This window comes from Lingula anatina, chromosome 1, assembly GCF_051362555.1.
Source record: "Lingula anatina isolate TDL-2025a chromosome 1, LinAna3.0, whole genome shotgun sequence".
NCBI lineage: Eukaryota > Metazoa > Brachiopoda > Lingulata > Lingulida > Lingulidae > Lingula > Lingula anatina.
This window is the reverse complement of record NC_141767.1, coordinates 11,546,924-11,573,876: the sequence shown is the minus strand read 5'-3', so window position 1 is coordinate 11,573,876 and position 26,953 is coordinate 11,546,924. Positions and strand designations below refer to the sequence as shown.

Here is a 26,953-nt window from a genome sequence, read left to right as displayed (position 1 = left end):
GTGCTGAAACACTCTCACATACCTTTCTAAAAGTTCCAAGCGATTCATTCAACGTTCATCATTAACATTATTTTAATATTATTCATCTGGCCTGTCCGGCTCCTCTTGATGCCAAGTTTAAGGTCAACCAATCAGATTTCAAACATATTGATTTGTTTCAAAATGGCGGTCTCCGATGAAATGCCGTTCAGTGTGGATGGTATTTTCTTTGAGTTTTTCTGAATTTCGGGATATTGTAGTATTTTAAACCATGAATTCCGACGGTATACATACAAGGCTCAGTAGAATTTCATCTTTCCAACAGGCGGGCTTTGCCTTAACTGGATTTGCGGCAATGGCTGGTGTGACGATAAAAGCAATATCGCTGCTTCGTCGAGCTAAGTTCTTTCAAAACAAGACGAAGCCGGCGTATGAAGATGAAAAAAGTAAGTGATGAGACATCTTGATCAGTCTGAATAAATACAAGTAGTCTTATTCTCCGCCTCAACTGTCATAAATGGGTGGTAGTGTTTCAAATACTGAGTATACCGACTTTAGCCTTGAAACCTTTTGACATATTATTTTTTATTTTCTTTCCGCAGGACATTATACTGTATGTCAATATCATATATGCCATTATGGTCACCGACTTTGGTATTAGTACTTGTCATTTCTAGGCAAATTGAATAAATTCTGAAATGGACAAGACAGTTACCTTCACATATGCCACGTGGGTTATTAGAAATTTCTCATATTGTTCACCTGCACTTGGGATATGACCATAATCCGAAATAGAGTGCAATATACTGGAAAAATTAGTCAAGATCAATAAACACAATGGAAACAGTCATTCCCAACAAAATAGGATTATATAAAAGTGAAAGTTATTGTTTAGTAATTAATATTGTTGATACAACTTAACAAATTGGGACAACTTATTTATCATTGGGTAGACCGCCATGTTGGGGAGTGGCTCTTCTTTGCCAGTATTATTGCCAAGAAGAGCAACTTGACAACATGCTGTTCTATTCTTCTTCTCCTTGATGCAAATGCCCATAGCAAATATATTTTTTGTCCAGTTTTTTTTTAAATAAAAATTTATTAATTGATATTGTAATTATTTATTGTAATTGATAAAACAACCGCATCCATGTTTTTTAAACAATGTTTGGAATTTCATCTATTTTTGTTGAACTGTATTTTCAGGTATGACTTTGGAAGAAATTGAGGGATATACCAAATCTCCTAACATAAACCTTAGAAGAAGTGCAGAGCAGCTGCTTTTGGAAAAAGTTCTCAGTAGTGGTAATGTTCATATCGTTCTGTTTGATACATAATGGCTGCTTATTTAACTGAATATATAATGTTAAATGGTATTTTGGATCAGTGATGCATTTTTATCTCAATAAAATGTAGTTTGATATCAATTTTATGAGATTTTCATGAACATTTTATGCAGTTGTGATGTATGTGATCTCATGTTCCATTTATCATTAATCTTCTAAATTATTTTTTTGTTGTTTTCTTATAGAATCATTTTTATAAATTTTAGCTCATGTGCTGGATGAGCTGTTAAAGTGGTGCCTGTGTGGTGATGAAAATGAAATAGCCAAAGCCGCAACTGTGCTGTGTGTCCTCATTAAGTCAGGTGATAGATTGCAGTCATTAAATATAGTGAAGTGTGCAACGAGAAAGTGATAGCTGTATAAATATTGAAAACTTCATTAATTTATCACTCTCTTTGTTTTCCCAATCAATCAGATGATAGTAATAATAAATCGTCTTTTTGGTATGCACTTTTCATGTTTTTTGACATATTTGAACAAGTATATATTTGCATTTTCTCTTTCAAATTTCGCAGTGGACACTAGGGGTCACCCCTGGGAGAAGCCCTACATCCTTACCCTGGCTGAAATGATCTTACAGTCCCTGAATCCTCAGAGATCATACAAAGTTCAGGCTGATGATTTTACAGTTTCTGAGAGAATCCAGCGCCTTTCTACTTGTGCATTGTTTGAGTTGGTTTGTGATGCAAGTAAGTCAGCACCATTGTTTAATTCATATAGGCCTTTGTTGCTCTTTTTTTATGCATTGTTAATTAGTTTTTCTTTTATGTAAAGAAATCAAGTATCATTCAGTTAATTTTTCTCAGTTTTTTTATACAAAGTTCATAAAACCCTTCTGACTACCTATTTGTTGTGGAGAGGATTTTTTAGACAAAGAAATGTTTATACAACAGTTAATGTAGAAATTACTGTTTTTCTTCTAGCTGCTCAGAAAGACTTCCTTGTTGCTAACTATCCAGATATAGTACCATGTATTCTCCACCTGGTTGTAAACAGTCGCTGCAAGGAGGTCAGCAGATATGCTTTGTTCCTCACACATCAGATTGCCATACAGGGTGAGACTAAAGCTTTTGCTGTTTCAGTTGTTGATGAAGTCAATTTGAAAATATATCTTTTTTATCTTTTGTTTGTGGGTGAGCATGCACTTGATAACCCATAGTTTGTTCAAGGGGCATTTTTAGTATGATTTAGTAACTAAAACTTAAGTGAAGATAATACTTATTTTTATTCACAATTAGGCGGAGAGGAAAGAGGTGATAGGTCTGAAGTATTACATTTTTCTGACACTTCCTACACTATTTACTCAGATAACTTTTTTTTTCAGAATCTACCAGACAAGCCCTGATAGATGCTAATGGTGTGAAAATTGTAGCGAAGTCACTGATGATTCATCAGGTAAATGTTTCTTTTCACCCCTCTTTTTTATTTTGCTTGTCCTTTTGCTTAAAAGATTGAATTTCTAAACTAGAGACATAAATTTCTGGTGCTATTTCATTTAGTACTACATGAAAGATACATGAATCATTTTTTGGTTTCAGGGAGATCCAATGCTGCAGAGACTAAGTCTCCAGATGTTAACTGTTTTCTCTACAATGCCAGAATCCGGTATGCTGATCAAAACGTTCTACACTATATAAGCATATCTTAAAGTGTTGATTTCCACCTTAAAGCTAAGATATTAATTATAAGAGTGGAAAAATTTTTTTTTAAATCTTGATGTGAATTTTTCATTTTGCCTAAAAATGAAAGTTTTCAGTAACATTGTATACAAAACAGTTCTTTTTGTAAAACATGCCCACAGTTACCACTAACTATTGATAACTTTTATTGAAGCCCTATGAGGCATATTTTTTTGTACATAGTTTGCATAAAGAGTTTTTATGTCCACTTTAATTCATTCTCTTGATGTAAATATATCTATATCAATTGTTAAGATTTATTCTACTATCTACATTCTAAAAATGTTATTATCTTTATTTATTTATATTTTATTTGCAAATGAACGGGTGTATTAATTTATTTTTTTATATAAATTTTGTATGTATTAGTATTGAAATTCATGCCAATGTTCTCCCAAATCAGATAGTAAGCAGATGTTGTCAGGTATAGCTGAGGAAGGTGTCATTGTGCCCACTGTAGTGTGCCTTAAGTCTGAGGATCCGGAATGTACATACTGGGCTGTGGCCCTTTTACATGAATTTGCCATAAATGGTGAGTAGACAAACTCCCCTCTTAGTTTCCATATCTGTTTAGATCTATTGTGAATATTTGAGTAATCAGAAATAGTTATTGTAAAATTTATTTTTTTGTCATTTGAGAATACTTACATAATATGTACTACAGTGTATAACAACTGTTTTTAATAAACATTTAAATCTTAGTTGTTGATTTCAGAGAACATTTCCAGAGTGAATTCAAACAGTGATCACAGTTTGCTTCTTTTGTTTTTTAGATGTGTGTAAAGGTCGTATTATAGAGGTTTATGGTTTGCTGCGAGCCTTGTCACAAACTCTCGTTGATAGTGAGGCAAACCAGCAGCGTTTGCTTCTAAGGCTTTTATGTTTTCTTGCCGTTGAGAATGGTGAGTTGTATCAGTTTTTCAATAGTTGTCCATCCCAGAATGAAAAAATCTACACAATTCTAGATTGCATTGTTTTTTACAATCCACTCTTTGCCAAGAAGATTCACTTGACTGAAGCACTTCAAGAAATGGATGTTAATTTCCATGGTTTACGGTGTTTGAAATAGTCTGTTACATCTTCACCAGGCATAAATTTTAGATATTTGGCTTTCATTTATGTGGTTGGTATTCTTGTTTATATTTTTTAAATTGTATTTCCCTTGCTGAATGAAGTTCCTTTACCATTTTCATTACTGTGATTTTATCATTAGATTGAGAGATTTATCTTGGTTTACAGTGGATAGGTGTAGTGGCCTACGTAACCACTTATGGATATTAATTTATTTCAGAAACCTTCAAGAATGATATATTACAGTGCAATGACATTGTTAGTCGCCTGCCAGTATTTTATGCGAGTGGAGACAAGGACGTGGTACATTGGGCTCTTGTGTTAACACATGATTTAGCTATGACAGGTGAGGGGTAATGTTATATAGTAGTTTTTTTCCTTATCAAATTATAATGAAAAGAAAAGTTATTGCATTGTAGGCCTATTGGTTGTTGGACAGTTAACATGTTTTTCATTGTGAAGTTAATCATCCTACACCAGGTGAGGTTATAACTGAATGACCTGATGTTACATTTTAACTCTGTCTGAGCAGACAATTAATGTTTTTTTTTTCTTAAGGCAAGGCAGCCACCACATCCCTTTTAAACACTTGTCCAGATCTAGTGAGTGCCATGGTCCCACTGACAGCCCAGGCTGAGTATGTTCTCAAGAGACTTCTGGCGGAGACTTTGGGATTCTTCTGCTCAAATGGTAGGTTAATATTTTACAGATAACATTGAAAACTCCAATTTATATGATGATGTGGTAGAATCATAAAAATAAAGACCATTTAATTTTATAGATTATGCAGGTCTTATGTATCTTGACTTTCTGCAACGAAAGAAAAAATAAATTTTGTTGGTTGTATATATTTATAATTAAAGAGAGATAGAGACTTCTCGTCTGGATTTTTCATACAGATCTTTTACTAATAATTGTCTAACGGTAATAAGAAACCAGATATGAATTTACCTAAGTTGCCTTCTTTACCTTTCTCAATTGGATACAGAACATTACATGCTGAAGATTATCCGTAATGGTGTCTTGGTTACCATATTGCAGTATGCTACCTGTGAGGATGAACAGTTAAAGTACTGGTCGGCTGCTGTTATGCTTAACATGGCTATGACATCAGGTACTTTTGTACGCACATTCCACATTAGCAAATTGTTTTACAGATTATTTTCTTTCTTGCACATCTTTAGGGTCCGTGTTTGTCACAGTTTCAGTGCATTTAACCAGTGTTACAATAGGCTTAACAAGTTTAAATGTTGAAGTTCCAAAATTTTGGGTGTTCATATTAAAGTCAAAACTTTATTGGATCTTTTTTACCACAATCAAAACCATTTTAATTGTTGAAAGCCCTTGGATATGCAATGTCCATATCTAGGCTGAAAATACTGTATAAGATGCTGGTAAGAGATTGACATCATATGTTTCTTTATCATTTGAAATTGTTTTTGATATTACATGCTTTTAAAGTAAAAATGTATTAGTACATGTTTTTGTGCCCAACTGTAAAAATTACATCGTATGTCTAGATGCAGTAAAGCTGGAGATTCTGCAGGCAGGTGGTCTGTCAGTCATCATGGAGCTAGCAATAGGAGACCACAGCAACACACAAATCTCTGTTATGGCTGCCAAGAGCTTGGTCATGCTGGGGTTCACAGGTAGATATCTTAATGGTGATAATTCTTTTTGGCATTAATAGTACATACAAAGAGATTTGTAAATGTCAATTCATAGTGCAGAATAAGACAATTGAGCAGGGAAATATTAATATAAATGTTTTCAAATACTAGAGTGCATGTTTTAAGAACTATTTGCTTCTCTTTCCAGATAAACCTCTGTCTATCAGTGTTCTATGTGATGAGGACAATGCAAGAGTCAGAATGAACAAAAAAGTATATCACCTGAACAAACCAGGGGTAATTGATTTACTTATTAAAACTTTTCATGCAATGGGTGCACAGCTAAGAACATCAGTTTTAAAGATAAGTATGATTTGTAAGGGAGTAATTACTATATTTTGGTGCATTTTACAGCATTCTTTCTTGTACTAGTTTTTGTATATCCCAAGAAATATTAATGTTAGAAAAAATGGTTCTTGAAACAATTTAAATTGTTTTACAGTTGAATATTATGGTGTGGAACACTTTAACAGCTGAGTCAATGGCACAGCTCCACTATCATATCAACAACCCTTGGGAGGCTCAGGATTTAGGTGTCAAAATCCCACATAAGCCTCAAGATGAAGGGAACCTTGTGATAATTGTTATCAGAGGGCAGTATGGGCAAATCTATTTAAAAGGTAGATGTTGCCTTTAAGGGATTTCATTTATTAATTTATTTTTTATTTTAAATGTATTCATTAGTGTTTAGGTTGTTGATGGGGGAGAGAGAGAAGGGATTATACACATGGAAATAGTGGAAGTTTTTTTGTGTAGAAATAATTTATCATGCATCATGCCTGCAGAACCCATTCTACTGATATAATTTTTTTAGTAATTTGTTTCTATTGTGTTTTCCATCCTGGTTAAGAAAAATCTCCAGAATATTATTACAATTTATGAATTTTTTCTTCTTATTTTTTTTATTTAAATATTTGGAAATAAAATTGAATTTTTATAAATTTTAATTATATATATCTTCATTTTATGGCATGTGTTCTAGATTTTTTTACATTGTTCATTTTGTCTTTGATATTAGCCATGAAAGATCTGCTTGTCATCTCTGCCAAGTCCAGCGTGCGCCAGGATTCCCTGTACCAGCTGCAGGAGAGTGAGATGTGTGTTATAGTGGCTACCTTGTTGAACAGTGGGATGTTGGATGTCAATCATGTGGAGAAAGCTGCCACCATCAATATGGAGTTCCAGTTTCCCTACAGTAAGAAACTAATTTTTTTATAAAATCTTAAGAATTTAATTTGCTATATACTTATATTATAAACGGTATGGGTTGATAAAAAATGTAACTCTGGAGATCAACTGATCATAAAGAAGAAATATGAGCTGCAATGAATAATGCCCTAATGAAGGGGCTGTTAAAGAAAAAATTGCCTTTAATCTTATAGTCAGCTTTGTAAATAGTTGTTTATATACAAAAGTCACTTGATCAAAAAATCATAAAGTAGAATTTTCACTTTAGATTGATTTTTTTTTTTCAAAGTGAAAACATCAGATGTGCATTAAAATTTCATTTAGTCTAAGTAAAATGAACTTGTAAATGTGCAGGTATACAAGATTTGTAAATTTGTAATTTAATGATGTCAAGTAGGTACAGTAAAATTATTGGTGACGACAACAACAACAACAAAAAAACTTCTGTATGGCATAAGTTTTGATGCATCTTAATTCTTTATATGATACAAGTTTTGTTGGATCTGTAAAGGATATATTTTGCAAATTCATAATTCTATCATTGATTTATATTTTGATTTTCTCAGATGAGATAGTTAACCACAGAGTCTCTGAGATTGTTTTGATCCCAATTATCAGGGTTCTATTTGGTACAGCCCCAAGCAGCCCTATTAGTAAAGTGATGGTAAGAACTCTTTGCTAATATTTATTTATATTTGTTCATGTGTAATCAATATTTTCATTTCAACTTTCCATAGTTCAGTTTTACTTTTTTAAAAAGTGAGTGATGGTGAAAATGAAACTAGCTATAAACTAACAGATTATTTGCCATATTGTTTAATTTTTAAAAGTATTTAGCTATTGTGGCTACGCAGTTAATGTTCACTTTATTATAGGAACTTGACTTACTGGAGGTACTTGCCAGGCATTCAGGCCATTGTGAAACAATGCTGAACTGTGATGGATTTTTAGACTACTTGAACAGTATTTTATCGTAAGTTTGCAAATCAGTGTATGAAAGGAACTGCATAATGATTAATTGTACACCCCTCTTTTAGGTTTTTCATTTGGGAAAATGTGATATTTATGTGTATAGAAATTAATGTTGTGATTATGTGAAGTCTGAATATGTAAAATGATATGCCAATATATAGTTGAATGCATATTGTTGCATCCTTACATAGCATTACTAGCAGAATAAGTCATCTAGAGATTGTATTGTCATAATAGAAAACATTTTGAGTTGATGATTGGTACACTCAAGGATAAAAATTTTATTATGCTTAAACATTTATTTAAACATATGTAAAGTAAAATGACTGTCAACATGCCAAATGTAAGTAGACCTTTTATGTAAGTGTATTAATTTGATCATTGGCAAATTCTAATATGAAAAAGTGAGCTAAATGACAATTATTCTATTTGTTTGTTTCAGCGAATTTACAAAGACATTGTCTGAGTCCCAAGACTACCCCCCTATAGCTGTGGCCCACTGCCTAGGAGCACTGAAAGTGTTATCTGTTCTGTCAGTCAGTGGTAAGTACATATAGAACCATTTGACGTTACAAATTCCAGTGTGCTGTTTAATTGAGGTGAGGTTTTGTCTGGAGGTAGATTAGTTACATATACATATACATAGAGGTTTCATATTGTAACATGTTATTGATTCCTCAATTTTCTTCCTGTCTTTGGCTGTAACCCAGCATATAAATATATTTGTTGCAAATCAGTTTTTAGTACTTTATCAAAAGTTTTTATTCAAATTATTTTGTTCCTATCATTGCTTGTTTGAAAAAGTGAATGTGTATGAATTGATGTGTGTGTGTGTGTGTGTGTGTGTGTGTGTGTGTGTGTGTGTGTGTGTGTGTGTGTGTGTGTGTGTGTGTGTGTGTGTGTGTGTGTGTGTGTGTGTGTGTGTGTGTGTGTGTGTGTGTGTGTGTGTGTGTGTGTGTGTGTGTATGTGAGAGAGAGAGAGAAAGAGAGAGAGATTTGATGTGTGATTTTCTTATTAAAGCTGAATGCCAAGATCAGCTGATGCAGAAAGGTGTAGCAGGTCAACTGGTCACTTTGCTCCACCAGCTGGCTGGTCTGTGGATCAACTCTGTGTTGGACCTGGCTGTAATGAAACAGCAACAGCAGCTACAGCAAGAAGAATCTGGTTTCATGCACGTTGAAGGTAAATCTGTGTTCCTTGCAAATGTGTTTCATCAAGTGATATGTTGTTACCTACTGGTCTAAGGGATCATTAAACTTGTATGATAGCTTTAAATAAATAACTTGTCACTGTCATTTTCAGTAAATGTATAAGCTATATTTAAAAAGCATAAACTTATTATTTTTTATTTTTACATATTTACTAAAAGATAACCTTGATGTTAATGACCTTGGAAGAACTCCCACTGAAACAGAATTGGACACAAGTTTGTCAGAGCTCTTAGAACAGCAAGGCATTATGGAGGGCAGGGATGATGAGGGACTCCTTGAGACGAGTGAAAAAATAGAAGTGCACCAAAGAGCAGCAGTTCCTCACGACAGTCAGACCAACCAGCTCAACATAGGCAGCAGACAGTCATCAGTGGTCATCAGCCAGTTTTCCAAAGGTACAAAAGTACTGTGGGAATGCCCTTTGTAAGGTGTAAGGGGGCATCTTTATCAGTGATATAAACCTGTTCTGTGAGTTTCACTGTTACGGTTACATCTACTGTGTTGCCAGAAAACCAATATATGGTGTTATGGATACCGATAGTTTAATGGAAAAGATATGGCTATAAAAGTATGCTTAATCTGTAAATTGACAATAAGAAGAGGACAACTGAGAAAATTGAAGGCACATGCTCAAAGTCTTAATCCACAGTTTTTACCTCCACCAAGAAAGGAGGTAATGTTTTCACATCTGTTTGTCTGTCTGTTTGTTTGTCACCTGCCTTGCTCAAAATTAATGGATATGGCTGAAATTTTGAGGATAGGTCAGAAATGGGCTAAATTAAAAGTGATTAGATTTTGGTGGTGATCCAGATCACCATCTACCCTGGCCTATTATATCTGTTAAACGTAGCTCTGAACTGGCTTCATTTATGTCTATTACCTCTATCTGGCCTGTCACACATGCACATGTAGCTCCACCCATCTTGCTTCTCATGAATATTGAACACACTTAAAAGTCAGCAGTTTACCTAACTCGGATCAACTGATGCAACGTGTATAATTTAAAACTATCCCATGATACCCCTTCCACTCACTGTGATTGGACAACTAGCACAGTCAACAACAGTGTGACTTTATGTCACCCTGATTTGTCCTTATGTTGTCTTTGGTATGCCAGTAATGGAACTATCAAATGGCTCTGCTCTGTATCTGTGATTTGATTGAAAGATATATAATAAAGCTAATTAAGCTGTGTGGTCAGAGATGTGCGATCTCTGAGTGCTTTTCCAGTTATATAATTATGTGGTGCGTATACCTATTAATAACATGTGAATTATTACTTGTACCCTGTACAAATTTTCTTCGAATACATTGTTATTTGAATTCCTGCTAAAATCTTGCCAAGTTCCTGTCAAATAAGCAAGGTAATAATTATTGATAATTACAAGGGATAGTCAGAATTGAAATATTTAGCAGTTGCCATGAGAATCAAAGAAGGCAAAAGTTCAGTGTTCATCTGTATTTGTGAAGCATTAACAGTTTTTATGAGTATCAAAAAAAGCAATAGTTCAACTTTCTATTAGTTATTGTTGGATCATATATATCACTTTGAATACTTAAATTTACAAACGCATTTTAAGAGGACATTTTAACTTAAAGATTTTTTTTTTTTTTTTTGGATAGGTCATGTAAATGTAAAGGCCATCTTACAAAACCATTCCTTGAACATAAAATATAAGAGAAATGAGAATGAAATATATTCATATATATATACATGAAGATACAGTAGGGAAAAAACTGCCACTGACCAAATACTCAGAGTATACAATAATACTGTCACTTTCATTTTCTAAGTGCATGAATATGAGGAGATCTTCAGCAGCCTTGCCAGGTACTGTGTTGTCACTCTGTCTAACTCAGCTGTCCAGAGAGTCCACCGCAATAAGCTTACCAACCTTGGAGCTGTACACACCATGTGGTCAACTCTTTTGTGTGGAGGAACTGCTCTGAAAAACCAGTTATCAGTAAGTAGAACAGAAATGTTGATAGATTTTAATGTTTAAGATGTTGTGTTTTGAAAATGTGATTGAATCAGTGCAGTTTCCATCATTATCTATCCTTTTGTCTTTTGTGTCATTACAGTTACCTAACTCATATTCACAGGGTTTGTAAAAGGTGCATTTTCAAGTGGGTAAATAGAAGTCACATGCCGCGGCTTTTTGTCAGTTGTAACACTGTCAATGTTACCGATGGCTATCCTAAATGAGGAAGACACAGCAAAAAAGTCAAGAAATTATCTCGAAGTGAAATGTACTCGTCACTTCTATTCATGTCCATTGCATTATTACAATTACCTAGTGATCTACATTTGGTACAAAATAGTTGTAGGCACGAAATGAAGTCTGAGTAAATTCAGCGCCAAATTATGAAAGTGGTCACCTTCCAGACCTTCATATGTATGACACCTGACAGTGGGAGTTTTTTTGCGATCCGAGCAAGACGAGAAAGCAATTTTCATATTTGTTTAAGGGACTTCATTTGCGGATAATCATCAGCAGGAGATCGTTTGGGATCCGAGCGAGACGAGAAGGTTATTTTCATATCTTTAGCAGGAGATTGTTAGCTATGCAAGAGAGATGAGAAGGCAATTTTCATATTTATTCAAGGGACTTAAAGACTTAGTTCGTGGAAGATCATCAGTGAGAGATCATTACCAATTAATTATTGATCTAAACGCCCTCCCCCTTTGAAACCCCTTCCCCCCTTTGAATTTTTTTAAATATATTTTTTCATTTTATTTTTATTTTAAATACCCCCCTCCCTCCCTGCTCATGGCACTTGGATGGGTTGGATGCCCTGAAATTTTGTAAGAAGTTACAGATGGTAATTTTGGATGGCCTGACACCCAATCCTAGGAAATGCCCTGCATGCAATATATGTTTCTATTTGAGTGTGTAGTGTTAAATATGCCTTGTCCAGTTTATAATTTAAGATTGCAATTAAGCTTTTCTTGATCCCTCCCCTGTATCTTGAGGTATGTTTATTTACCAGAAAACAATTCTAAGTTTACTTTTTGGGTAATATAATATAACGAAATTGAGTTGCACTAATAAGTAGATTATTATTCACCACCAGAGAGTGACATAAGAAGTAGTGGTAAATATCCCACAACATATGAGGAACAAGGATAAAAGCCTTTAAGGATTAAAGCCCTTATTTAGGAGTTTTGAAAATTATGTCATACCCAGGAATCAAGTTAAACTTAATTTTGAAAAATTTTTTGGATTTGCGCAATTTAAAATATTGATTAATTTTTAATTGACTAAATTTTGAAGTTTTTACCGTACCCCCTACATCCTGTATGTCCCTATTTGCTTTAAACAGATAAAACTAGAAAAAGACTTAGAGAGCACAACCACCACCAAGAAAAGTAATTAAGTTACAATTAATTAATTAATAATTAATGGATCATCAAAATCTAATCATTTCTTCCTTCAATCCCACTAACAGTAACAGTAACAGAGATAAATACGGCAGTTTTAGGGCAGAGAATACACAAGTGCTTGCAAAACCAAAAAATTATAACTTTTGTTATAATATAACAACAGTGACATGATTGTGCTGATATTTTAAAATTGTAACTATATTGAAGCCTTCTCATGTTTTTTTTTTTTACAAAAAATCTAGCATCGATCATTATGTTGAACAGTAGAAATGTGAAAAGAATAATCTCAAACTGATAAATGATGTAGCCAAATATCTTTTGTCACAGCTCCCAGTGTGTGCAACATTATCCCGGCTATGTTGTCCAGTGTCCTCTCACAGTAAGGCAGTAGTCCTCAGTGATCAGAACAAGACTGCAGGGCTGCAGCTCAGTGCAGATCAGCTAGAGGTGGGTAGACTAACATTTAAACTGGATTCTTGAAATACAGAAATGTGGAATTAAACACTAACATAACCCTCTCCTCCCCCTCCCTAAATGATGATGTTGATTATTTTAAAAATCAATAAAACCAGCAGGTGGACACCCCCACACCCCCTCTACAATTCCAATTTTAAGTTTATTGACAATCACCTTACATCCGGGCATGATCAAATACAAATACAAGAAGTAATTCTCAGAGTGATTACCATAAACAATTAGTTTATTATTATTCACCACCAGTTAGTCTACAACAACTTCCAGTCAGTATACAAAATATTGAAACAGTCACAAGATGTTGAATTGACCTGATTATGTTTGTTTCAGATTAGAAATGACACGTGGACATTTGAAAGTATAAGAGCATCCCATGGGATCAAACTTTGTTCCCAGAATGAGTATAAAGACTCCTTGCCTATGGGATGGTATTATGAGGTAAAGCTGAACTTCCCATGGTGTTTTCCCCTACTTAAGACTTTGTTCTCGTCATACCCCATGAAAAGGATAAAGAAGAAAAATAATTGGTAATTTTTAACTGCAAAGGACAATAAAAGTATCAGTAACTTGTTTAAGGATGAGAAAAGGGGATATGGATTTCAAAACTATGTGGTATGGCCTAGACACAAACACAAGAGTACATTTTTTCAATTTTGGTTTTTTTATACAAATTAAGTCCCTGGCTGATGGTGAGAAATTTGTTTTTGTACTTTGACTAAGATAATATATAGACATCAACATTTGTTTGCATTTGCTCCTTTGGAATGGAAAACATGGCAAGAATAGAAGGATATGTTTTTATCTGTCCTTCAAGTCTGTATGTAGCTTAGTTACATATACATAGTGGTTTGGTATCTTTTAATAGTGATTCCCAACATGTTATTTGTTGCACATCAGGATGAGGGCACATTATACATTTTCTAACTAATACATTTAGCTGTTCATGCCATTGCTCATTTAAAAAGTGTGTGTGTGTGTGTGTGTGTGTGTGTGTGTGTGTGTGTGTGTGTGTGTGTGTGTGTGTGTGTGTGTGTGTGTGTGTGTGTGTGTGTGTGTGAGAGAGAGAGAGATCTGATTATCCAGAATGACTCAACTTCTTTGTACGTACTCTGGAATTGAACAACAAACTGATTTTTTTCCTCAGGTCAACATTAAGTCTAGCAGCATAATCCAGATAGGTTTTGCCAATGAAAGCTGTGTCTTCCAGCCAGAAAAGGGGTTGGGCGTTGGAGATGATAAAAACTCATGTGCATTTGATGGTGGAAGATGTAAGAAGTGGAATGGTTCAATAACTGAACTGGAGGTTAGACTTCTAATACATTGTATTTAATATGTTGACAGGAGGCAATGAACTTACAGCAAACAACAGATAAAGGAATATATAGAAGCTACATGTAATATACCATACAATTGACAGTACAAACTACAAAAATGTCAAACATGCACGAAAACCAAAATAATAATTATAAACACCTACCACATATTATAATTCATACAGTTTGTTGTGATAATTTAACTTAATTTCAAGAACTATTAACCTTACCTCATAAATACATAACAGAAGCCTAATGGTCTTTTACTATCAAGTATCATTAATCATTGTATGTTTTCTGAACTCCAAAAAGGGGCTGAGAATCCAATTCCTCATTGTGATTAGATTTATAAAGTTTTTTTCCAAAAGATACCTTTCCTGTTGTATATAGTCTAATTCTAGAAATATTGGAGACAACCCTTTTGAATCATGAGTGAACTTAGTATTTCACAATCAATATTTGTAAGTTAATTGGCCTTTTCTCAATTGTTAGGTCTAATCCCTGTGATACTGTGCTTAATGAGAAGCCTAGTTCTGCATTAGTAATATAGAAAATTACTGTAGACAGCTCTCTCCATAAGGCATGCACTACTTTACATTCAAACATTGCAAATAGTAAAAGTCTTTTCAAAGGAAAAATAAATCTCTAAAAATGATTTTGCCAAGTTTTAGTTACAATTATGCCCTTTACAAGACTGGAAAAGTCTAATCATTTACTTTAGGAAAGAAATAAGAGAAAGCTTAGGGATACCAAGTTTGTGAAGCCAAAAGTGAAGCAGTACATTTTGAGTTTCTTTAAGATGTTGGCTCAAATTGTATTAACCTTTTGGTCAACTCACAAAACTATTTTAAAGCTTGATGTGTAATGGGTTTTTAATGATTAATGCATTAATTGTAAAACTTCAATATCCGAACTGCAATTTTTGAATTAAATCATCATCTAGTAGCAGCAGAAGCAGTAACAGCAGCAGCAATAGCAGCAGCAGAAATAGTAGCAGTAGTCATAGTAGTACAGCAGTTCTGATTAATATGTTATTTCTATTCAGGACAATAATTATGGGGAAGAATGGAGTGATGGGGACATGATCAGCTGTTGTCTGTCCAGAGATGGTCAGGTGTCATTTTGGTTAAATGGAAAAGATCTGGGGGTGGCCTTTACTGGTGAGTGTTAACTTAACTGTCCAAATAGAGTGAAGCATGTTTGTGTTCTTTTTTATGCAAGAATGTGGTTTGAGTATTTTTTTTTCTTCAAAAACCGTGTCTTGAGAGACATGTACTTGAACTTTCATGTAAACACTTTAAAAAGATGGACTTTTTAGAATTATAATTATATTGACAAAAAAATTGGGAGACTTCTATAACTTTGCATAGAGGTGAAATATGACAGCAACTTTGTTAATCTTAGAGGTTTGCACTACAACTTTAACTTAAAAAAGTAAACATTTAGGCCAACACATGTACAGCTCATGTTTAAAAAGATGTAAATATCCCATGGTGTTATGAATAGTTAAAGGGACAACAACTTTTCATTTTCACTGGAAAAGTGCCATAAAACAAATTTTCCTGGGATAAAAGAAAAAACTTGTCCATACTTTCCATTGGTTAATGAATGCGTTCCAACATCCAAAGTTAGTCAATTGTTTTGTTGTTTTTTTTTTTTTGTTTGTTTGTTTGTTTTGTTTTGTTTTGTTTTTGTTTTTTTAAGTGTGGTTTTTAATCTGGGATTCATTACAGTAGGTTCATTAACCGATCAAGTTGACATCCAACTGCTCCTAACCACGTGGCATGTTTATCGGACAGATAAGTGCTAAACGAGCTACTGCAGCAAAAATACAAAAGCACTTCCGTGCATGTAGAAATAATTACTTCCATCTGGCCAAAACTTACAGGGTCATGCTGAAGAAAAATGCCCATTACAATTTGAACTTTTGTCTTCAAGCTGGTATTGTGTATAATTTGTCTTTTGGTATGCTTGATTTGATTTTGTTCATGATTTGATTTTGTTCGTGCAACGCAAGTCTTTTCACTCATATTTCTGAAATAAGATATAGGAAATATGAGGTTGAACAGCTGAAAGGTTGACATTTTGTAGATACCACTATTTTATTGATCCAACAACCTCAGAAATTCCACTTGTCAACATCTTTTTAGTTTTCTTGCAGATTGGACAATGCTTTTTTTTACTTAAGTCATGTACAGATTTTGCCCTTTGCCTTCCAATTGTGGTTTTGTTCTCTTCATATATACTAAAACATATCTTTTTTTTTCCATTTATTCTCTGGAAGGTTCTACATAATATCAATTGAAGCCAAGTTTGAAAAACAGCATGATCAGATTATTTTTATTAAGGTGATTACTTTTCATGGTACTTTGCAACACCTATTATATTGGGATTATAAATGTCTTTTGAAGAAAATTTATTTTTAAAAAGAGCAAACTTCTGTGACAAAAGTCAAGGATCATGTTATCCACCTATCCATCCATCCATCTATCCATCCATTGTTTGTGCTTATGTAATATCCAGTATTACCTAGACCATTAGAAGAAGGTTGTTGAAACTTTGGGGATTGATAGATTTATCATTATCAAAATGCATGACCTTTCAGAATTTTAGAGAAACTGCAGTTAATGCTGTCTTTGGCGATGGTAGATTCTATTTTTAATTTCACATGAATTTTTTCAGTGATACTCCATGCATGAAGACAGATTTCTTATGTGTTAATTATGATATTTATTATTATTAATCAATACCAAGGCAGGGGAATAAATATTCATGTTGGTGGGGTTCCTGGGGATGAGTTACATATGGCAATGTGGAAAAATACAAGGATACTTGATGGTTAAACATCATCTTTTTTATTATAAAACTCCTATTTTTTTCTTTAAGTAAGGTTCACATAACCAGAATTATAGTATTGCCTAAAAGTATTCTTTGTTTGTGATGCATGAGTCATCGGTGGATTGTGGAATTTTTTATGTCTAAACATTTTATACCACAAAAGTTTTTCTAAGTCACTACCTGGATGGTGGGTTAAACTATTTGTTTTGATTATATGAGTTTAATATTCTTGATTTTATACTTTTTAAAATTTCTACTTGAAAACATGTACTAAGGTAACACATAGATAATAGCCATGTATTATATATAATATGAAGTATATTACATGCCAAAGTATTCATGTTCTTCTCTGGTAAAATTCAGTTTTTATTTTCAGGACTGGACCTCAGCAAGATTTGGTTTCCTGCTGTTTCTGTCTCCACAGAGCAACAAGTCAGAGTAAATTTTGGGAGTTCACCATTCAAGTAAGTTGCAAAAAGATGGCATCTATTGTGTATTCATTTATAATTTTGTTGCCTAAGTTTGACATTTTAATTCCTAAAGTATTTGCTTTTTATGTCTTCTTCAATCAGTAACTATGGTGCAAATCCTTCTGGTCTAATTGCATTGTATGTTCTTCCTTATGTGGGAAATGTGTACCCTGTGTTACCAGAGGCCTCTAAAATAGCATACAAAATTTAAGTTAAGGCCCCTGTGGGAAAACACCTAACCACCTCATCTGAGTTTATGTTACTTCACCACCCCTATAACCCCTTAAATGGTGGCTCAGCAGAATCTAGGCATCTGGTGTAAATCCGAGGCCTTGTTTTACTTGTATTAGTACTATTACGTAACATAGACAGGGATGTGCGCTACTAACCACATAGGTGCGAAATCACCCCTCACTGACAGATATGAAGGGTACTCCAAGCTAAAAGCACATTCCCGTTGATTACATGAAATCTCCCAGGGTGCGATACAATAATTTTGTAACAGACTACTTGTGGAACCTGCGGTCAGAGAGTAGGAAAGCTGGCACAACTTTTTAAGCCTAAGAACTGATGTATGCCTGCAGGATTGCAGAATAAGCCAGTAATAATGTCTTAACTTGTTTAACACCACAACATCAAGGAAGTTTAGTCTATTTTTTGTGAATTTTCACACATTGGCATTCTCAAGGTATAATTTGATTTCTAATGTGTCTGAAGCTCTGTTTGAGTTACATTTTCTGAGTGCTCACAATAACTTTAGTACCAAATTTGAAATGTTTGATTATTAATACCACCAGCGTGTTGAAATAAACCCTTGTCAAATATTTTGATCCTCTAGCTCTGTTAATGAATATGTAATATTGCATCAAAATTGAAAAAATAAAACATTTTGCACAATTTTATCATAAACCATTAAGTTTAAGCATGTTACTTGTCATTTTCATACTGACAAGAATGATTCACTGGACTAAGATATAGCCGGTGCTTGAAAACAACCAGATAAAATTATTTTCGTTGATTCAATATTTTTTCAATAATTTTTGCCCTGTTTTTACAGAAGAGGTTTGGGGCTTGGTGTAAGGCCCACAATTTGTATATTGCTGCATTAAATTTTCACTCTTTTATATGTATATTTATATGGTTAAAGATTGTCTGTATAATGTCAGCTTTAGCTGGTTTGTTTTCATATATGTGTAATAGATTATTTAGTGGCAGATATTTTAGATTATGAAAAAAATCCACAGGAAATGATACAGACAGGGGAAATTGACCTGAATCTGCCACTTTGGTTCACCAATTTTAAGATCATATTGATTGGATGGTTTGGTATTTATAAAGTTTCTGACTAAGGAAGAAAATTGAGTCAAGAAAACTTACAAGAAACCTACATTGATGCCATGAAGTACGTCCTTGAACAATGTGAGTTTCAATTTCAAAGTCCATTTCAGCAATAAGATAACTGGGTTTTAAACATTGATTGTAATTATAAATTTAGGACACCTACTTTGTTTTTTACACTAATGAAAGTTTCATTTCAAAGCTTATTAATTAGCTCCTCTGTACTTTTATTAATTGAGCTTTTTCCTTATTTGTAGCAGTTCAGATATTTTAGCATTAAAATGATTGAGTTCATGCCATACTGTATCTTCCAGGTGATTTGCTGAATTTTAAATAAGGGAGATTCTTATTCTGTAGCATTTTCAGTTGAACTTTGATTATAGGCAGAGTTTCACTTTCATCTGCACTTGAATTTTAGAAGTTACAGTGTGTGTTGTCTGACTTACTGTTTCCTGATTCTTACTGTTGTTTTGGAGGAATGATGTATGTGTCAAGTCTCTTTGGTTGAGGTGTTCCAATTACTGTTTCTGACTCACCTTTTCCCACTGGAGATTTATATAAACCAAATCAAAATTCTACTCAGACGATAGTATATTAGATTGGTGAACAAAGGTGACAGGTCATAATTAGAGCCCATATTTATATGTGATAGGAAAATACACACGTATAGTTGCTTTTATTGTTCCAGAAAAAGTAAATTAACTTTGAATGAATTTTAAAAATAAAATACAGACATGAGGTTTTTCAGAAGAATCACTGAATTCAGAAATTTTTATTCAAGTCTAATTGGTCATGAAATTCATCAGAAACAAGTGTTTGGTCCCTTAATGAACGTTTATAGATCGTTAATAACCCAGGTTCATATTTGGTTCTATGAAAAGTAAGACGAAGGAGGCTAAAATAAAGATAAGAATTTACAAGAGTATATTTAGCAATAAGATTATCAGGTAGAATCATCTTATCAGCTTTCCTGAAATATTTTCCCTGAATTGTTATAACCCAGTTTATAGGATAATTCCTACGATGAACATGAAAGGCCAATTAAAGTGGTTAAAGCTGGGTTAACCTTCGTAATCTTGTCCACTTTAATTGGCCTTGCATGCTCATCATAGGAATTATCCTATGAACTGGGTTGTAACCATTCACAGAAAATATTTTGCCTTACATGCTCAGTGATGACCTTCTGAATTAAAGGCAATCCATGAAATCCTTCATCATGTACATTAATGATGGGGGGGGGGGAATATGGCTTTTGCTATCTTCTAAACCAACCAAGATATACCTGTTGCATATAAATTAAAAAATCTTATTTCAACAGTTTTTAATTTCATATCATTATTTCATTCCTTAATAGCTACGTAGCACTTAATGTTTTCTCAGAGAAAGGTTTAGATCAGTGTCAAGACTGTTAGAACTCCCAATCCATGGTTCATTGCATTTATTCATTAGTTAGTTAATTTTATTCCCACATATAATCAAAAGTATTACATTACATTATATACGGGTTTGACTGTTCTTTTTTCTTTAATCTTTAGATCTTCTTTAGATCTTTCTTTAGATCTAAGCTTGTATGTTGGAATTTGCCTTGGATTTCAAAATACCAACTCCATTTGGAAAGTACAAGTATTTCATTCCTGGTAGAGGTTATCATTGAAATGGTAATTTTGTAAATGGGGATTTCTTTGGTAATTTGAGACACATTTTTATTGATGCCAAAGGGGGGCTAATGAAATATGCTATTAAAATTAATGGACTTGTAGCGGACTTTTAGTTTTTAGGGTATAAAGATCAGGCTAAGAAAACCTATTAAACATTTCATCTCCTTATGTACTAACCATTTTGTAATAAAATAATGATATGAAATGAATAGCTGTTAAAATAACCTTTTATTGATATGCAACATGATGGCATATCTTGGTTGGTTAAGAAAATAGTCATATTCCTGGCACCCCCCTGTCTTCATCCTTAAATATTTGTAATAAGTCTGTCTAGCTGACGGCCCAAAATCCAATTTGGTTGCACCCCTGTCAAGAAAAAGTTTTATGATTGATTGCTGTAGTTCAGAACCTGAATTTTTCTTTCCAGCTTGTTTCCTGCTTAACAAAGTGTCTGTTTGTACCAGAAATATGCAAAATTCAAGATGGCCACCACTGTATTCATTTCTCATATAAATACAAAAACTGATTTTAAAGTTGTTTAAAAATTAAATATTATCAAAATTTGCACTGGCCACAACTACTTAGGCAACCAAATCAAAGAAGTCGGCCATTCTTCTTTCTTCTTGATAAAAATACAAATGCCTGAATTTAAATTTTATTTTATTAAATTAAAATTAGAAATATTTTACATGTATTGATGGATTTTAATTAGTTGAAGTCTTTATTTTCAATTATAATAATACTAGTTACTTTGCCTTAAAATTATATATTTGAGCACAGATGACTCCTAGCCAAGATGGCAACCATATAAAATGGATTTGTTATTTTATATCAGCAGGTAACACTTACTATAAAACATCTCAGAATACATAGTCAAGGATTTATTGCACTAGTTATGAAAATGAATTATGACTAAATAACTTATGCTTTTTGAAATTTTATCCAGGATTGAAAAATCCAAAGTGGCTGCCATTTTCTGAATTCAAGACATACAATATTTTGATTTGCTTGTTAAAAACATCTTATTAAATGATGAACAAATTCAAAATACATGTATTTTGATAATTCTTTTGTGTATTGCAATATCTTTTTCCTACTTAGAAGCTTCATTTTGCCAAAAATTGGATATTTTAGCTCTTAATTTGTTATTGGAATTTCACTTCAGATATGCAAAACCTGATGGCTATGCTTCTGTCAGTTGTTTGAGCAAGTCTGAGATGGGTGAGACTGGTTATCTTGAAGATGGTCAAATAAGGGATAAGGTAGGATTTAGTTGTTGAGTTGTTTTTTTTAATGTGTTTCAGCTTGTAAAGAAAAGTAAAAAGAAATCAAATGCTATCATTAATTAAGAATTTTAATGAGAAAATATTTAAATGTCAAAGCATCAGATTCTTTGTTTGGCAAGATTACAAGGCATTTCATTACCAAACTTTGATCAAATACAGTCTGTAACCTGAAGTTTTTTTCCTGGTAGTGCACCTATCAGAATGTTGGCAACCTTTACCTTTGTTTTACCCGAAATAACAATCCTTTTTCGCGTAGTCAGTAACAATTGAGGCCCCTATAATGTGTGTGTCTGTGTGTTTTAATCAATCTGTACAATTTAATAAAAAGACACTGTAAGTGTCTGTATATATTCTGATCTCTGTATTTGTCCATGGTGTCTCCTTCACGAATACTGTTGCTTTCTATCTACAATTCCCCATAACTGCCTACAACCTATATTTTTGTTTATCTTCAAATTTACTTATAGCATCTGAATCAGAGATTTCAATTTGATGGGTTGGTTTCTGGTACTAAGTAAGCTAACAGTACCATTGGAATAGTGTAGATAGCCAAAAATGTTAACATGTGACATTTCTAGTTGAAAAAAAAATATTTGTAAAATTCATCAGGACCAAGTGTTTGATCCCACAATGATTATTAAGAATTTGTCTTACCCAGGGGGTTATGTTTGTTTCTGTGAAAAATTATGATAATAAAACTAAATCAAAGATATGGATGTATGTTCATCACCTTTCCTGACATATTTTCCATGAATGGTTTTAACCTACCCTCCACCAGGGTGGCAGATATTATACTTTATAGGCAAAATCCAAAAAGGCAGAGAACCAAATGACTGTCTATTTATCTTAAGACATATCATTGAATATCTTGTGAAAAATCAATCTCTTACCCTGGTAGAGGGTAGTTTCAACCCCAAATTATTCTGAGAACAATCAAGGTCAAATAAAGCAGCAGAGATAACAAAGGTAAACCAAGGTGATGACCTCATTAATTACAGGATTTTTCCTGGTAGTGTTCCAATCAAAACCTGGCAATTTTTACCTTTGTTTTACCTGATAAAGCTATCTTTTTTAATGAAGTCAATAACATTTAAGGCCCCCTGAAAGTATGGGTGTTTTTCTTATCAGTCTGTCCACTTTCATAAACTATTATTTTATATTATATGTATTCTAATTACTGTGTCTGTCCTTGTTGTCCCTGATGTGGTTGCTGTCTATCTTTTGTTTTTACCAGGTGAAAAGAACTTAAACCAATGCCACTCAAGACGAAAATACTATTTCACATTTCTATTCGGAACAGATTGTATACTCTTACATGAATAAACCATTTATTAATTTGATGAAAACTTTTCAGATAGCATAGATAACCTTTATTTTTAGATTAGTAAAAAAAAACAACAAACAAACAAAATCCCTATGATTCTAATTCATCTTCTCATAAATCCAATTGAGATATCTAATATGAGAAAAAAAACTGCAGTGAAATTGCCCAATTTTCTAGCATGGCCTAGCTAAGGTTGCTTTATCAGAGAGTAACCCTGCCTTGAGACCCTTTTGTTTAGTTGTCAGATGGCCCAGTAAATTTTCCTTCTCATACATCAATATTCCCAGTAAGAAGGAAATGTTATGAAAAGGACATACTTGGCAAGCAGTATATAAAGAGGAGGTATAAGTGTCTTGCTTTTGATGTCATGTCTTGTTTAAATGTTTTTTAACCAAAAAAAATTCATTCCAACTTACTAAGTGATGTGTGTTCAGTTGGCTATAGTATTGGTCACACACAAACTAACATTTATTTGAAATTAACAATGACAGTGGGATAAATAAGATACTAAGACCCCATTCCCATAGACTTTAGATCAATCTATCCCTGTGGGGAGTCTCACTAGATTACCATCAGCTTAGCTGGCTTAAGCGTCTGTCCCGCCTACTAAAAGCTGTTAGGGGGTAATTAACTATGGTGCGCGCTCGGCTGACTGCAATTTAGCATGAACCCCCAAGGAGTTAGGTCGATCTAAATCTAAATCTCTGGATCGATCTAAATCTCTGGGAATGCACCCTAAGTTCACTATTTCATGGATGTGGAATGAAATAAGTGCCAGTGAAGATCTACACTTAATCTAACACTTTAGAGGAATATTGCCAAAATTTCCAGGAAAATCAATTTTTTCTTAAACAGCTGAGCATCCTTTCAGAATGGATCCTGCTATTTGAGCATGTAGAGCATCATGGTAACATAAATGTGGTCCAGTTATTATGAAACATTAACAAGGAAAGTGCTGCAATATGGGTGATTACCTCTGAAATAATTTTCAGTTAATATGTAAACTTCATTACCCCCCCCCCCCCCCCCCCCCCCCCCCCCCCCCCCCCATTTATCCCAGGAAATTCATTTGGGTTGGTAAAATCCAGTGGAGTGTTCCTTAAAGTAAACAACGTTGACTTCAAGATGTACTAGCTGTTAGTTACGAGTCCTTTTTTTTTTTTTTTTTAATGTTTCAGTTGCTTGGTTATGCCCGTGATTTTGTCTTCATGTTGGATGAAGAAGACTATCATCCATTGCCTTCCCTTTATTATGAAGTAACTCTGAACTCAGCAACTGAAATTCCATTTGTCTTTGGTCTGAGTTCCATGGCAGAGTGGCATTTACCTCCACAGCAAGTGACATGCACTGTACACAGCAAGCAACTGGAACTGCCCAGTGGAAATATGTTACAGGTAAAACAAATGCGTTAATATCCCTGTAATTTCTTCAGCATGATTTAAGCAGCCCTAGACAATTACTGTTTTTCAACTGCTTTTATATGGTTTTTGCAACTTATTGTGTTGTAGTTGGAGCCATCAGATTTGAATCCCTTGACAGTGGGTTGTGGATTACTGCTGCCTCATGGAGCAGTGTTTTTTACTGTCAATGGAAGACCTCTTAGTAAGTCTCTCTCTCTCTCTCTCTCTCTTCACATGTGTATAAACAATAGATAATCATATTGTTTCACTTTTGACAGTAAATTTGTGAATCACAACCTACAAAGATACTTGGAATTATTATCCAGATTTATTGCCAACTTAAAGATGCTTTGTATTGTACAGATGACACAGATGACTGATAAGAATGCAAAAAGAACTTTTATTCGGTTGAAGGTAAAAATAGTGAAATATCATTAATAGTGACCCCTACCTTCTCTCCATCTCACCCAAAACATCACCATGTCTTGCCATGCTGCCATATAAAAGAACCTACACCCCAATAACCAGATACTTCTCTCTTTCAGAATCATTGTTTCCATTCCAAACAGAGGAATTAGGACAAGATCCGCTTGTTCCATTTTTGAATTCTTTTCAAATAGAATTGAATTTAGGAGACACCTATTTTATGTTTGGGAAGGCAAATGAGAAAGAGAACCGGTTAAGCATGGCAGCTTTGCTACATGACTACCAAGACACAAGAACAAACAGAGTGAAAAAGGAAACCAGATATTAGATTCCTTCAGTTTATTCAACTGTATTTTTATCAAAGATAATGTGTGTTATGGTCAAAAGTATAATGGAGAGATGGCATTTTTACACATTTATTTTGGCAATGTTAATCCCCAAATGTTTTTGTTTTACTTCAGTTTTGCTTATATTTATATCTTTATTGTAACAGAAAAGCAGGCTCTTTTCAAACATCAGCATGATCTGTTTATTTTTACAAACTTGATTGTTTTTTTTTTCTCTTTGTATTTTTGCAGTGTTTTGCTATGTGTCTGCCAGTTTTGCATAAGCCTATGAAAATTGTAGTTGTAGAGCATTCTGGGGAGCATTGTAAATATTTGTTAAATGTGCAAAATATTCTATTTATTTGTACAAATTGATTTTGTGATAATTTGGGGGTTTACAAATCCACAATTCATTTATATATTCATTGGTCACACCATGTGTTTATTGTTAAATAAAATGTGTCACTGCATGAGCATCATTAATACCCTGATAAGAGGCCAAAAAAGTATGTAATATTCAGTGTTATTTCTGTGCTAATGAGTTCCTCTTAGCACCCACAGCATGTGTTGTCCTGGTAACAAATGTAATGTTGACTGCAACCATGCACCTTGTTATTCCTTTGTAATGACGCTCACTGGTCCAGGGGGCATATTATCACCAATCACCTGTTACCAGGAACATATCGTTAACTAGAAAAGCACTCGGAAAACGCAACTTCCTACAAGACAAATAATAAATTAGTAATTACCTATTACTTAAGGTAGTGTCCTTATGCTACTGTGCAACAACGTCATACATTAACATCTTTTTGTTGCGCATTGCGTCAGCAGCTATAGCTGGCAATCTGGTGATGTAGCAGTACACAAAAATTGAAGTTAACAGGCTGGCTAAAATTGCTTCACAAATGCTTTTCAATTATGGAAATCCTTGATCTATATTTAAACATAAAGTCAACAGATATTGTGGTGAGTTTGAAAATGCTTTGCTTGCAAAGTAAACTTTGAAAATGTACTAAAAATTGGAAAAAATCAGTTTTATCCTAAAACAAGTTGCCATAGCAACAAAAGGTACAAGTGTACCTATCAATTTTTTTTTCATTCATGTCTGCCATATAAACTGAAACTCCGTGTAAGTGATATGGACAATAAAAGCACTTCATCTGTGAAGAAAATTGAAAATATGTGCAAAATTAATTTAAGTTTCCCAAAGGGCTCAACAGTAATTGAAATCGGAGTTCCAATCACCATTGCAACAAAATTAACAAGGGTACCTGTCATTTTAAATATCTTAATATGGATGCAATAGTGTAAACTATGGATGTAAAAAAAATTATTTAAGAAAACATATATATATATCCCGCAGACATTAATATCATTAAGACATTCCCTTATTAATTAATCATCACCAAAATCTAATCATATCTTCCTTGGCCCATTAATGACCTATCCTGAAAATTTCACCAAAACCAGTACATAATGAATCCATGGTTTGATTTATTTCATATCACCAAAATTTAATCATTTCATCCTTGGCCCATTTGTGACCTATCCTGAAAGTTTCATCAAAATCTGTCTGTGCCTTTTTGCGAAATGCTCTC

General features: G+C 33.6%; 1 protein-coding gene across 3 annotated transcripts; it reads left to right on the top strand.

Annotated features, from left to right (window-relative positions):
* Positions 1–137: 137 nt before the first annotated feature.
* LOC106175169 (uncharacterized) lies at positions 138–25,864 on the top strand. Of its 3 annotated transcripts, XM_086999594.1 has the most exons (31): positions 138–425; positions 1,186–1,284; positions 1,532–1,627; positions 1,841–2,014; positions 2,249–2,380; positions 2,650–2,720; positions 2,864–2,930; positions 3,408–3,536; positions 3,778–3,906; positions 4,296–4,421; positions 4,634–4,765; positions 5,064–5,189; positions 5,596–5,724; positions 5,894–5,982; positions 6,188–6,365; positions 6,764–6,940; positions 7,500–7,597; positions 7,809–7,906; positions 8,348–8,448; positions 8,927–9,088; positions 9,276–9,512; positions 10,912–11,081; positions 12,830–12,949; positions 13,307–13,414; positions 14,121–14,279; positions 15,335–15,449; positions 17,504–17,591; positions 21,759–21,855; positions 24,382–24,597; positions 24,712–24,805; positions 25,149–25,864. In XM_086999594.1, exons 1-31 carry the CDS (start codon positions 251–253, stop codon positions 25,355–25,357), a joined length of 4,101 nt encoding a protein of 1,366 aa, XP_086855720.1. In that variant the 5' UTR covers positions 138–250; the 3' UTR covers positions 25,358–25,864. The 3 variants fall into 3 exon arrangements, 2 of the variants coding, with proteins under 2 accessions (XP_086855720.1, XP_086855721.1); XM_086999595.1 differs by lacking the exon at positions 24,382–24,597; XR_015331762.1 differs by lacking the exons at positions 21,759–21,855; positions 24,382–24,597; positions 24,712–24,805; positions 25,149–25,864 and adding an exon at positions 16,574–16,637 and having other exon boundaries at positions 17,504–17,586.
* The last annotated feature ends 1,089 nt before the right edge of the window (positions 25,865–26,953 follow it).

What these genes read in the sequence shown, in the direction of transcription:
- LOC106175169 (XM_086999594.1), top strand. Translation starts at nt 251, where the DNA reads ATGAATTCCGACGGTATACATACAAGGCTCAGTAGAATTTCATCTTTC. An exon ending in GGTCATGCTGGGGTTCACAG is followed by an intron (nt 5,725 to 5,893) that starts GTAGATATCTTA and finishes TTCTCTTTCCAG; the next exon opens with ATAAACCTCTGTCTATCAGT. An exon ending in ATCACCTGAACAAACCAGGG is followed by an intron (nt 5,983 to 6,187) that starts GTAATTGATTTA and finishes ATTGTTTTACAG; the next exon opens with TTGAATATTATGGTGTGGAA.